General features: G+C 46.1%; 1 protein-coding gene across 6 annotated transcripts in view; it reads right to left on the reverse strand.

Annotated features, from left to right (window-relative positions):
- grin2da (glutamate receptor, ionotropic, N-methyl D-aspartate 2D, a) overlaps nucleotides 1-14030 on the reverse strand; it is a 168872-nt gene that overhangs the window by 12098 nt on the left and 142744 nt on the right. For all 6 annotated transcript variants that reach the window (XM_069516307.1, XM_069516305.1, XM_069516303.1 and 3 more), the window contains 7 exons: nucleotides 12881-12993; nucleotides 10198-10314; nucleotides 9391-9551; nucleotides 6530-6599; nucleotides 5732-5849; nucleotides 1218-1279; nucleotides 2-172 (listed from right to left, as the gene is read on the reverse strand). In XM_069516307.1, the coding sequence (XP_069372408.1) occupies nucleotides 2-172; nucleotides 1218-1279; nucleotides 5732-5849; nucleotides 6530-6599; nucleotides 9391-9551; nucleotides 10198-10314; nucleotides 12881-12993 (812 nt within the window). The remainder of the gene's footprint in view (nucleotide 1; nucleotides 173-1217; nucleotides 1280-5731; nucleotides 5850-6529; nucleotides 6600-9390; nucleotides 9552-10197; nucleotides 10315-12880; nucleotides 12994-14030) is intronic.

The following is a 14030-nucleotide window of genomic DNA, read 5'->3' on the forward strand; positions in this document are numbered from 1 at the left end:
CCCTGCTGAGAGCCAGAAGGAAGTCCATCCCACCGGATCTCTTCACGCAGTGCCGTAACTTCCAGTACACCAGATGCTCCCAGGCGAAAACCAAGAGGCTGAGGCCCATGGCCACGAGCAGCATGTAAAAGACCCCCGCCATGTTGTCGATGTCCAGTTTACTGCTCATCACCTGGAGGGGAGGAGAGATGGATGGGTGCAGACGGGAGGGACGCAGAGAGAGGAAGTTAAAGGAGGTGAAGTAACAGTAAAAAGCAGAAGAGGTAAAGAGGAGGCATGATGGAGGGAGGGGCAGAGATGAGACAGATTTATTACTAACGAGAGCCAATTTGTCTCCCAGACAGCAGATAAAAAGTTAATTACAGCCAACAGTACAATGGAGACTCCTCTGCTGTCACATGATGTCAGAGTCGCCATCTGTGGTGTTTTAGAGCCTCTGCACTCAGAACTGATGCAGAGACCAAAACATGCCAGTCACCACAAATTATCAGGCTCCCATCAAACAAAGAGGTTTAATTTATTCAGTTTCAACATCCGCAGCTCTCGTCCAAAGCCAGGCTGCATTAACTGTCCAATGAATGAATATTAATATTAAAGGCTGTGGCGTCCCGGGGGGGGCATCTGCACCCAACGACAGCACGGACATTTACATTCGCAGCCGTAGCATCTTCTCGTTTGTGTTGTCGGGCAAAGTCAGAACAATATAACTTGAACTTGGATTGCGAGGTTATAATTTTAAAGCAGGGGTGACATCTGAAAGGCAGATGTTAGAACATAATCATAGAGGACAAAACCTAATCTCCGAGAAAAACAGGTTCACCCACAGATTTTCTTACAACTTACAGAAATAAACTGTTCCCTCCAGTTTGTGTGACACTGAAATACCTGTCATGTTTTTCGGTTTGACTTTTAGGACAGATCAAGAATCAAGCCGGCCAAAAAACTCTGCTGCATAAAAATATCATATTGATCAATTAGGTCGAAGGTCGGAGTGAGTCGTCGGGCTTCATTGGATCTCATCAAAAATAAACACTGGTTTATGTATATTACTGCAGTAGAATCAGAACCAGCGCCTGTGAAACCAAAAACTCTTCCACTTATCCCTCCCACAGTCGACGACAAGACTTAAGGTCAGACCACGTTCAGCTTTATTCCAGAAATAGTGCAGCGGATGAATGTGTGCCAGGCTGACGGAGGAAACGAGTGAGAAACCGTACCTCGATCTTATCGTTGTGGCAGATCCCCGACAGCCAGAGACGCTCCAACATATCAATCTCATCTGGAAGAGAAGAAGTGGAGGGAGGAGGTTAGAAAAGAGGAGAAGCCGGGAGAAAATTAAATCACGAGATAAGAGAGAGGGAAGAAGAAAAAAAAAAGCAGGTGTGGAGTTCAGAGGAAAGAGAAAGTGATTCGACAGGCAGGATGAAGGATGAACGAGGGGAGGAGGACACGTTCCATGGAGAATGAGTTAAAACAGCACTGGAGGAGGAAAGAGAGGAAATAAATAAAAAATAAGGGATAACAGCCCCTTTGTGAGGAGAGAGGAAGGTGTCTGAACCCCCCGAGGGAGAAGAAAGAAGAAAAGCTGAGGAGGTGAAGAGAGAAGAAGAAGAAGAAGAAGGAGGAGGAGGAGGAGGAGGAGGAATCGAGTGAATTGTGTGATGACAAAAAAAAAACGAGGGACAGATGATGAAATGCAGCGCGGACGAGAGAAATGAGGAGAAAACTGAGCTTGTGTGATAAAGAAAGAAAGAAAATGAAAGAAAGAAAAGATGCAGTTTAGTTGAATAAACATCAGATGGAATGAAATAAGTTTGGTTTAGTTAGTTAAATACGTGTTCGAGCTCATTAGGCTGCGCTGAACTGAAGGGATGTTTAAAATAAAAATAAATTAACATCATCATCTACGCTACAAATTAGTGGAGCAAGTACTCAAAGGGTTTTTCTGTGTAAAAGTACAAATATATATATATATATATGTCTATTGTAAATTCTGTTTAATACAAGAATAAAAGACGATGCAGATATTTAATCCTTTAAAAATCATTTTCCAAACACAGTTCAGGAGATTAACGTTCGTATATGAACTTTGAACTCTGTGTTTCCTTTTATTTCATTTCTGATGTTGTGTTTATCCTCTGCATGCAGTTTTACTTTTTATTTTCCAAAACCTCTATTTTCATTTACAATCTTTTATTCTGAAAGTTGACTTTTCTGTGATAATTTGAGTTTAGACCAGATTTTAATTATTTGTGTCTTACAGGTGAAAAATTAGAGTTAAATGTGTTTTAAAAAAGTCCTTGTTAGGGTAAGGGTTATATAAAATAAAATATAAAATATGCCTGAGGATTCACAAACTGAGAAACAAAACGCTGCCAAAGGTCATAAAAAAGTAAATCAAATAGAAAATGACCGAGGTTGTGGTGAAAGTTCTGAAACGTAGAAGAGAAGCAGGGAATTCGAGGCAGTGACGGAGACAGAGGAGCCTTTGAGGAGGCCTGTGAACGACGAGGGCAGAGCGACGCCACGGAGCAGCGGAGATGAAAGAGAGGAACGCACACAAACATCACACTCCTCAAACTGTCACACACACACACACACACACACACACACACTCTGAGCTGCAGCGTAACGGGAGAGCGCTTGCCATCAATGCATTAATCAAACAGAATGAGGCAGTGGGAAGTAGAACCAGGATCAAATCTACAGAGAGATGCAGACAGATGTGCACACACACACACACACACACACACACAGTACAAAGATGTCCCCGTGAAAGGACGTCCCAATTCCCACAGCTCACAGTTACAATATTAATCGACCTCCGGGTTAATTAACGCTGTCTGGAAGCGCCCGCCGCACTGATTAAGCCGCCATGACTCGGCCATGTTGACTCAAACATCAAATCCACTCACACAAACACTCAGATCTCCGGCGTGCATCGCCGCGTGCCGCATCCCGCTTCCCCAGCAGCCGTGTGCCGGGATTCAAACGTTCCCTGGCGGCTGAATTAAACCAGGCCCGACCGGAGCGACCCCGTCTGCCATCACTCCGCTCGCCGCTCAAGTCCTGAATGTTCACTCTGTGTGTGGCTCACTCCCGTGATCTAATGCATCGAGGTTTCAACAAGTTCTCAGGTGATTCCTCGCTCCCTGTCCAGCTCTTCCTCCTCCTCCTCCTCCTCCTCCTCCTGCTCCTGGAGGAGAAATCTTTAAGCTTCAAGTGTCCGAACACGTGAAAGCAGCAGACGTGCAAACACACAGGAGGAAAATCCAGAGCTTCACACAGAGACCATGTTGGCTTCTGTTGACTTCTGACGGTTTAACTGTGATTTGTGAACAATCCGACTCCGACATCCCCCTGAGAGCTGCAGGTCGGCAGGGGAGGGTTGAGGCCTTTTGGTTTTCAATCCTCTCAGAATCATTGAACATTATTTCTCCTGGATTCAATCTGCATCAAGAGAAATGGAATAAAGCCTCAGAACACAAAGGTTCAGCTGGAATTCCTCCTCAAGAAGAAAGAACCAGCGTCACGACGGCAAGTTTATTAGTCGACAATACTCAAAATGTGGCAACACCAACACACTTGAAGTAAATACTTTTACAAATATCATTTTGTTAACTTAATAGACTAAATGTCACTAAACTTTACACACTGAACCTTTAACAATAAGACAGAACATTTTATTTTTCTCTCTCCACAGGAAGATAAATGCTGAGGTGACCTCGTTGGAGCAACATCCTGATATCAGTGTTATTCAGAGGAACATTTACAAAGCAGCAGAGTCGAACGATTAAAAGGATAAAAAAAAAAAATTTAATGAGATTATTCGTCAAAGGTTTATACAAAGAAACATAAATTCCATGTTTCAGGGTCGAGACGAAAAATATCTCTTTTGTGTCTTAAAACGACCGGACGCTTCGGTTTCACTGAACAAAACATGAAAAACACAAAAACTGTTCTCAGAAATATTTGATTCAACATCCGGGTCTGTGAGGCTCAAAGTCATCTGAACAAAAAGAGAATATAAAATTAAAGGAAATTCATTTCCCGAAGGTGTGCGGCTGCTGCGGCTGCTGCGGCTGCTGCGGCTGCTGCGGCTGCTGCGGCTGCTGCGGCTGCTGCGGCTGCTGCATTTTCATTTGAGCCAGAAGCTGTTTCGCATTCACATTTTCTTTTACGTGAGAGGTGTTTTTACTGGCTTCGCTCAGTCAGCATGAATCAGAACTCTGGAAACACGGAGCGGTGGGATTTGAATCCGGCAGCTGCGGCGTCAGCAGTCGAACGGACTCCTGCGTCTCGAACCCTTCGTCACTTTGAGGACGGTTTTATTTCTCTCTGCTGAAGTCAAGTGGGACTCGACACACGACCAGGTCGTCTCCAGGAGTTTTCTTTTATCAGACGGACGTGAATGCAGCGGGCTCCTGTCTCTTTGTTCCAGTAAACAGGAGGTCAGCCGCACTTCGCTCACACCGGTCAACAGGCGGCGTGTGATGTGAATGCTTTAAATCTTCTGCTGTTGCCGTGGTAACCCATGCCCAAATCCAAATCAGCCACGGATTTCATAAAAAATAAAAAATAAAAAAAAAATCCCAAATGTCCCAGGAAATAATGAACCCAACCTTTTTAGTCAAAGCTGAAGTAAAGAGCTGCGGCTGTTTCATCAGAGTTCAGCCGATCTCGACTGGAAGAACCTGACGAGCCGCAGCTGCTGACGAGCGCTGGTCACACGCTCAAAACACATCACGTGTCCGAGTGTCCAGTTCTCAATACTTCTAATAAACTGTATTTAACAAAACGAGACCCAGTTCGTGTGTTTTGTCAAAAACACGTGACCTGACGTCTCAGTGTCCTTTAACCTTTGAATCACCAGAATCTGATGAGCTCATTTCTGAGTCCAAGTCAAATTTGCAGAAACTGCCTCCAGGTGTTTGAGATGTCGAGTCGGCGAGAATCAGAAAACGTGACGCCTCCGGCCACGACTCTGGAGCGTGGTGGTGTGGTGGCGTGGTGGATAAGGGACGTGTGTAATCAAAGAGATAAGACGTGTGTGTGTGTGTGTGTGTGTGTCGGACGTGTTTAACAGAAATCACACCTCCCTTCCTTCTCCTTTAACTTCCTGTATTGATCCTCCTCTTTCATTCCTCACCCATCACATCTTCCCCTCATCCTCACCCCTCATCACTTCTTCTGTATACATCATTTACCAAATGCTCCTCATCATTCAAAAACCTTAATGACTGTTTTCCACAAGTTTCCGTCTCTAGTGGAAAACCAGAGGAGAGAAGCGCTGGAATCTGTCGCTGTAATGAGAACGTGCACGGCCACTTGAGCCGGCAGCTGTTTGACGGAGAAGAGCCGATCGGAGGGTTTTTTTACGTCCACGCAGCAAAAACACCAACTGGATCTTCAAGTGACGGGAAGAGAGAGTTTCCATCCACGCATGGATTCAGGGTCCTGAACATTCTGGACGGATCACACGTTCATCAGGTCATTCCTGATTCTCCCGTGTGTTCGAACCCAGAACCTTCTTCCTGTGAGGTGCTAGCCACTGTTCCACCCTGATGCCTGAACTCATGTTTCTAAATGAGCAGAGCTTTCTATTGGTTACATTCATACTAATGTGCGATAGTTCTTTATGTCTTCTAGATGATTTATAGAAATAAATATGTCGCAAAATGTTACGAGACAAACCCGTCTGACCTTCGACCCCCGACCCCTCCTGTCTTACCGTCTCCGACCAGCTGCAGCAGAGCCAGGTCCAGTGGTCGTTTCCAGCGGGAGTTCTTGTTCAGCGCGATGCCGTAGCCCGTGGTGGCGAACACCTTGCCAGAGCCGATGGTCATCACCTTGTGGAAATAAACACGTTAAACCCCACAAACGTTCACACGCACGGACACACGACAAAAAAAACCCCCCGGAGTCAGATCAACAGAGACAGACGCTCTTTCTGAGCCAATGAGAATTTGCTGTAATTTATTTTGTCACATAAATGCAAATCATTTGGCTCGGCTCTAATATCGGCTCCCCCCCCACCCCCCCCCCGAAAATCCCTGAGCTGGAGTGTGGGATATTGTTTCAGTGGAGGAATTAATAAAGATCCACATCAATTGTAATAATTACTGCAGCAGCGGCTGTTGTATGAGGCTGCTGGGAGCGGAGGCCTCACACAGACCTTATTACAAATGATCACTGGGCAGGTCTCACGTCTGCAGTGGGAGCAGTTTCCAATTCTAACTTATAAATAAATCAACGGCAGCAGTGTCCAGAAGTGACGATATTAACCGGCTCCAGGAGGGACGAATCAAGAAGCATCAGCTGTGTTCGATTTGTTTAATGCAGCTCTTGTACATCGTGTTCTCGTTTCGTGTGCTCGCTGTGCGTCTCTCAGGAGAAGATGCCGCACACTGAGGATGTTGCAGTTTTGTTGCTCACAGTAGCTCCAGGCTAACACGCCTTCAGCGATGGCTGCCTCCGTGTGTGTGTGTGTGTGTGTGTTACTGTGCAAAGATTGAAATCTGCTCCTCACCTTGCAGCCCTCGTCCTTCCTGGCCATGTAGTTCAGCACTGCGGCGTCATAAATGAAGGCATCCAGTTTCCTGCAGGGGGGAAAATTACAAAACAGAAATGGAAATCACCGACGTGGAGCCGAAACGACAACGCACGAAAATGCAACTGGTGAACAAAATGACAGATGATGGATAAAGCGATGCAGAGACAGAAAACACTCGTTGGAAGCAAAACCAGCTTCTTCCTCGACGTGGTTCTGCAGCATCGTTCAACAATCACACAGAGAGTTATCCATCATGGTGAAGGTAAATCTGTCAGCCCTCCTCCCACCACAGCCTCCACAGAGCAGAATACAAAGCAGCGACCCGAGTGCAGCGAGGAGCGGGAATCTCACTTCTCTCCGTCTGCAGCCGCTTCGTTTCCAAAGAACGTCTCGTATTCTCAAATTCCACCAAGTTACTCGTTTGGGAAAATGACCGAGGAGAAGTATAACAAATATTTCATCCGTTTGAAATGTCTGGAAACAACTGGTGAATATCTGTCGTCAGTGACGTTTGTTGCTGCTCGACAATCGTCATCGTCAAGGAGATAAAACATTTACGGAATCAAACCGACGAGTTTCAGCTGCTCCGAATTACCACCAGCACCACGTGACACTATATTTGTGGATGAACTCTTTACAGAAAGGAATCATTAGTGCTGAAGTGCATCAACCACAAATGATTCCACGTAATTATAAAGTATAATTTCAGTTTTCATTCATTGAGTCACGTCTCCGTTTTCAGGTGTTGGATCGTTGGTCGACAGGAAACTTTAAACTTTCAATCATTTCCTCACTGACTGAAAAGTGATCGATAGATTGAACTGTACAAATAAATCTTCTCACTGGAGAACGAGCAGAAAAGAGAGATTGTGTAAAATTCAGTTCATGAAATAATGGACCCGATGTCAGAGCTCAGTTCAAAGTGCTGATGCAAATCTGAGGATCTAATGACGGGAGCGTAACTTCACCTGCTCCTCTTCTTCACGGACATTTATATTCTCGCTCCTGAAGCTGCAGCGGAGAGAGTCTTGCCCCGGAGCAGAGGAGGACGCAAATTGGAGAAAGAGGTGAAGAGGAGGGTAGACGGTGCAGGAGGGGTGGAGGTGGGTGACGGGAGGGTAAGAGATAATGACGGGGAAGGGAGGGAGGGAGGACGAGGGGAGGACGAGCAAAGCAGAAGCAAAAGTTGGAGGAGCTGGGAGCAAGGAGTTAACGAGGGAGGAAGGAAAGGGCAGGAGGACGACAGGAAAGAAAAAGGGATTAGGGAGAAAAGGAAGGAAGAGGAGAGAGTAAATGAGGCAAAGACAGGGGGGAGGGGCGGGGGTGTTCGGGACCTCGACAGCGATAACCACCGAGAGATAAACAGCGGATAATGAGTGAGATGGTGGAGAGACCGTGGGAGGGAGTGGGGGGGGGTGGGGGGAGAAAGTGATGTAAGAGGAACAAGAAGGATGAGTAAGGATTATGATAAAAAAAAAAAAAAAATGCATCATGGGAGTTTCAATAACACGCTACGACAAATCTGCAGAGGACTGCGGCCGCCGCTCGTCTTCGAGCTAAACGTGTGAATGTATGTGCGTCTGCTTGTCCCAACATCACTCCCCCCCTTCTCCTCACCCTCCTCACCCCCTCCCCCTGCGAACACGTCGGGCGGGAGTGTGTTTCATGGCGGTGCTTTGTGTGTTTTCCGGCTCCGCAGGCGGATAATAAACTCCCCTCCTGTCCAGGACGCCTGAGTGGCAGCCGATGCTGACATGGCGGGATTCTCTCCCCGCACTGCGGCGGCTGCTAACATGTATTATTTAGAACGACTTTGTTTCCCTCCCACTTCTTCTTCTCTCGTCTTGTTTGGTAGCCACGATCCTGATGGGGCGCCGCAGATTATGCCAATTAGCCGAAGCTCCCGAGGCGAAGCGGAGCCGCGCCGCAGTCAGACGAGGGTCCTGTAATTGAAACGTGGCACGGACCGCGGCGCTCGCTTCAAATTAAATATGAAAACACATGTATGCGTGGAGAAGTGGAGAACGGCTGGTTGCCGTTATGACACGGCTCTTAAAGTGAGAGCGGCTGGCGAAGAACGCTGCAGCTCGGACTCGTGGATCGAAGGAGAAACTTTGAAGGAGGATTATAAGAGTTTTTTTTTTTTTAATGAAACAGTCTCGATGCTTCGGTCACGACGACGCTCGTGTGAAACGGAGCGAGTCGCCGAACCAAGGAGGAGGAGACGTGATGAAATATCAAGAGAAGAAGAAGAAGAAGAAGAAGAAATGAAACACACAGGAGGTGAATGCACCTTGATGACGGTTGCAACGCAGCGAGAAAGATTTCTTTCGTTTTAAAAACTTTAATGTTTGTGTATTTTTAACGTTTTAATTACTTCAACAATCACACGTGGTTCCATGAACTGAAACTGGGTTTTTTTAAATTTGGTTTTATTCGTCTGTTTGTTTGCAGCATCGTGAAGAAGATGAGTTATTTAACGTTGGGCCCTGGAGGAAGTTTGAGATGTTCCAGTGAAGAAAATGAATTCAGTTCTCGTGTCACATTCAAACCACTCAGACGTTTACTGTCGTGAACGAGTGAGTTCATCTGACGAACCAATGAAAATGATTAAAGTTCAACTGATCCGGCTTCAAAAACTGAGAGGAGGAACTTTTCTCCTTCCATTGTTGGTTCAGTTTAAAACATCAGAACGTGTTAAAGGTAGAGATACTCAGTTTGAAAGTTAGAAGTAGATTCCTCAGCTCTTCTTATCAGGAATTATAGAAAACTGGTTTATCACTTAAGCTCTTTTCAAAGAACCTAATTATTTTAACTCTCTCTTTTCTCCTGCTCACCCGGTCTTGAGGTTTTCGATGGCCTCCTCCACTCCCTTCTGGTTGTTGCGGATCATGTACTGGTGCATGTTGGGGTAGTTGGAGCGGATGTTCTCCTCCGTGCTGCCGTTCGGCACCGTGCCGAAGCGCAGGGGCGGGTACTGCTCCGTCGGCTGCTGGAACTGCAACCAGAGGAAAAGAGAAGACGGAGGAGGTTAGAGCGACGGAGGGAAGGGAGGACGTTCAAGAGAGGTGAAGGAAAGAAGGGGGAGAGGAGGCGAGAGATTCAGAGTCGATAAGAGGGGGGGGGGGCAGAGTTTAAAGTGTCACAGCTGCAGGATTCAGTTTTGTAGATTCTGCTGAAGCTGCACCGAGAAACGACTGAAGAGAAAAACACAGAGAACCTTTTTTACGGTTTTTTCAAGTTTGCAACAACACTCAGCACGACCTCATTCTTCTGTTCACGCCACCAGGCGACCAGAGGTTTGACACGGTCGAAACATCGCCATGACAACTGCCTCACACTAAACCAGAGGCCACGCCGACCATCGGCCTTCGCCAGCTTCTTGTTTTTCTCGATTCGATGAACCGTGAACATTTCGACCGGACCCAAAACACCAAGAGACTCAAAGATAAAAACAAAATCCTTCACCGACACCACCTGTGTGGGTCTGGATCCTCCATCTGGGCCCTGGTGATTCTTAAAGGCTACATTTCTTGCTAAATCTGTCCATCTGGGCAAACACCTGTTCTTGAATCCATCTATCCCTCCATCCATCCCTCCATCCATCCCTCCATCCCTCCATCCATCCCTCCATCCCCTCCTACCTTCTTGTCCGACAGGCCGGACACCGTGTCGATGTACTCCTCCTGGATCATGAAGGCAGCCAGGTTGGCGGTGTAGGACGCCAGGAAGATGACAGCGAAGAAAGCCCAGACCAGCACCTGACGGAGGAGGAGGAGGAGGAGGAGGAGAAGGAGGAGGAAGGTTAGTGAGTCAGGGTCTGACAGGTGTGCAGGTGTTTCAAGACGCCACTGACACTATTTTCACTTCTGTGACATCCCACTGCTCCGTCTTGCCTGGAGGGAAGAGTCGTATCTGTCACCTAACGTCAGCTTCTGTCCTTTTCTTACTGGAACGATGTCCCACGTCCCGCCCTCGCCCCCCCGCTGTGTCTTCATATTGTACCAACATCCTCTGCTCCTGGAGAAAGTGCTTCTATTCAACAACAGGGGTGCGCACAGCAGGGGGGGACACGTCTCTCCCTGCCCGTCCCCTCGTCTCCAGAGTCTGAACCTCTGGATGTCTCCGTCTCCCCCGGCTCGTTTGTTTGCGTCACCTTTGGAACAGGGGACGGTGTAACGGATCGTGATGCGACACACGAAAGACGCAGCCGTCACACATTACCCGTGCGTGTTCCCGACCTTTAACGGTATCGCAGCCTCCATGTGTAGGTGTGTGTGTGTGGACGGAGAGCCTGACGCCTGACGCATCGTCAATCTCAGTCCGGCGGCAGAGACGTGTGACACATGTGGCTCAGTTTATAGTCGCTGGTGCGGATAATTGAGTCGACCTGCAGCCTCCGATGTGTGAGGGCGAGGGAGAGAGAGGAGAGAAGGGAGGAGGGGGAGTATAATCACAGCGTATTGCAGGTAGTGTTTATATATTATATTTATTTTATATATTTATTTATCAGGACGCTGCCTTTTATAAACACGTCCCGTGAAAAGGCTCCTGGTTCTTACGATGACATGAATCTACATTTATTTTAAGTTTATATTTGTATTCGCACAAAAACACACGAATGTTTAAAAAGAATAAAACACAAGTTACGTGGCACGGTGTGTTTTTTTTAATTTGTAGTTCTGTATAATGAAGTTTTTGTTGTAAAATATCAAACCTCACTTTCTTTTCCTTCAGGCCGTGATGACGACGATGAGGAATTTTAAAGACATCGGGAATTTCTTTGACAGGACGTGTCGCTGTGTCTGAGGTGAAGAATCTGAAAACACTTTCTGCCGCCGGATACACACAAGCTGACCCGAACTGTAGTCAAGCACAACGAGAGCGGATTAAGGACTTGGCATGAAGAGACGTGGAATGTTCACAAGTGCTGCTTTAATTGCTGTAAGACGCCGCACCGTTGACTTTCAGCCAAGAGGCGAGGAGCAGAGACGTGGATTACAGTCGCCTGTTTGAGTCCGCAGAGCTCGGTGGGCACGCCAAAAGTTAATTTGCATAATTTTCTTAATGAACACCACGATGAGTGTAAACTCTTCGCCCTGGCACGCGAGGCTCAATTTGAAAATGAATCTCAGTCAGCGGGAGCGTTGAAGGAACAGGGGGGGTTGAAGGACGGACTCCCGGCGTAAAGCCTTTTCAAACTTTAATGTTTCACGTCAATAATAAATGGCGGTCAGTCATCCAGAGGTGCATGCTGGGACAATCGCTGCTGACCCTGGATTGTCGTACGCAGGTAAAATGCACAAAAAAAAAAAGGAAACCGAACGATCGACCCATTAAAGATTCAAGTGATTTATTTTAAAGTGAAGCTGCTGGAAAGTGATTTTTCTTAAAGACGAACCTGTTTCTTGAGTTTATTTTTAAAATCGTCTGTAACTGAATGAAATGAAATAATTGTTTTTATGTTTAATCCTTCTCAACCTGCAGTTTGAACAAAAACAACCAGAAACAATAGAAACAATCAGCTTCCCTGCTCCGGTCGGACCCTCGGAGTCTTCTGAGCAGCTAATGAGCGGCTGAGGTCGTTCGAGTTGTTGTGAAAAGAAAAAGAAAAGTCTGGAGTTTCTCACCCCCGTGGTTTTTTTCACTCGAGGAAGTCGAGAGGGCAAACGGCCTCGACTCGTTTTTCTTTTCATGCCATGAGTGCAGAGAGGAACCGCAGGTATCACGGAGACCACCGCGGTGAAACAAGTGACTGAACACTCGCACACTGATTGCATCAACTCATAAAACCTCTCTCGTCTTTTTGTCTTTATAATTTACGTCAGGGGGGTTTCAGTGTGTGTGTGTGTGTGTGTGTGTGTGTGTGTGTGTGTGTGTGTGTGTGTGTGTAAACAGTCGAAATTAAAACTGCAGAAAATAAGCGTTGTAGCTGTGATCAACAGGTGAAAATTAAATTCATTGTTTTATTTAAATTTAAATGTTGGGAACAAATATTTTATACAACTCAAACATCTGAAAGAATCCGACATATACACCAGATAATACTCGACATAGAGAATAATACTTAAAAAGTATATTCCGACATAAATACCCTGTTTTCACTTGTCTGTGTGTAGTTGTGTATAAAATAACTTAGAAAACTCACAGATGGATTTGCACCAAACTTGTTGTGAGTGAATCATTTAGGAGATAATTCGAAAACACTTTTTAACTTTTAGTGTCTCTGAAACATCGGAGCGGCGTGGACGCATTTTAAAATGAAGCGTGGACGTGTGGACGTGTGGACGTGTGGACGTGTGGACAGAGGAGGATTCAGGTGTTTACCATGATCTTGCTGGTGGTTCCTCTGGGATTCTCCACAGGCACAGAGTTGTTGAAGACCAGCGCCCACAGCAGCCACACGGACTTCCCGATGGTGAACTTCGATCCTCCTGACTCTGAGACAGACACAAGAGTAAATCAGGCAACAAGCACCGGAATGAAATCAGTGCGGAATCAGAATCAGGATGAATGAAGATGCAGCGTGGAGATTCTTCCCTCGCTCACTTCACACGGAGAGAACTTTCTATCATCCTGCAGTGGACGGACGGTTCAACTCTGCCGACGACGAAAAGATTCAGCGAGAAGAAGGAAAAATGTTTCCATTAAAACTAACAGCAGAATTAATTTAGCTTAAAAACGTAATTTAGAAAATTGAAGACTAAGAGGCGAATAGGAAGAACGGTGAATAAGTCTGGTGGCCGTGCAGAGTTTATAATTAACACTGTGGGAGGAGGCCGAGAGAAAACCCAGACACAGGGAGAACGTGCAGACTGGGAATCGAACCAGTGGGGCCAACTCATCGTGATCGTTTCAAACGTCCTCTCTTTCACGTTATTGAAACCTGGGGACAAAGACGCTCTTCGCTCGATCGGTGCTCTGCAGATGACGACTCCGTCAGAGACGTTTTGGATTTGATGGTTTCGTTTTTTAGTGAACGTACGTGATCAGAGAGATGTCGTGTCTTTCTGGAAGTTCTGGAAACATCAAGGGTTTGAATGTATTTGTAAAATAACAACTTTTAGTTTTTGATTTTTAACAAATTGACTTTGAGCAAAATGGCAAATTCATCCATTTACCATGAAATCTACACACAGCTTATGAAACGGGGCCTGGATACTTGCTGGAGCCACTTTGTTTATTCCGCTGATTGCTATTGTCCTGATTGACCCGAGCCACTAAACCACACTGTGTGCATGCTGGGTCGTCAACCAGCGACCAATCAGGAGAACTCAGGGTGATGGGAAAAAGAAACGATTCCATCCCTTTCTCAACCGGCACGATACGAGACATGAATAAACATTAAAAACCAACGGAGAGTTATCAAAGTGTTTATTGGATATTCAAATATGACGTCGATATAAAATGTTCTTATCCCTGAGAAACTATAAAAGGTTTTACTGAGTTAATTCAAACAATAATTAAGACAATAAAT

Source organism: Paralichthys olivaceus, chromosome 20 (assembly GCF_024713975.1).
Source record: "Paralichthys olivaceus isolate ysfri-2021 chromosome 20, ASM2471397v2, whole genome shotgun sequence".
In the NCBI taxonomy this organism is placed as follows: Eukaryota; Metazoa; Chordata; class Actinopteri; order Pleuronectiformes; family Paralichthyidae; genus Paralichthys; species Paralichthys olivaceus.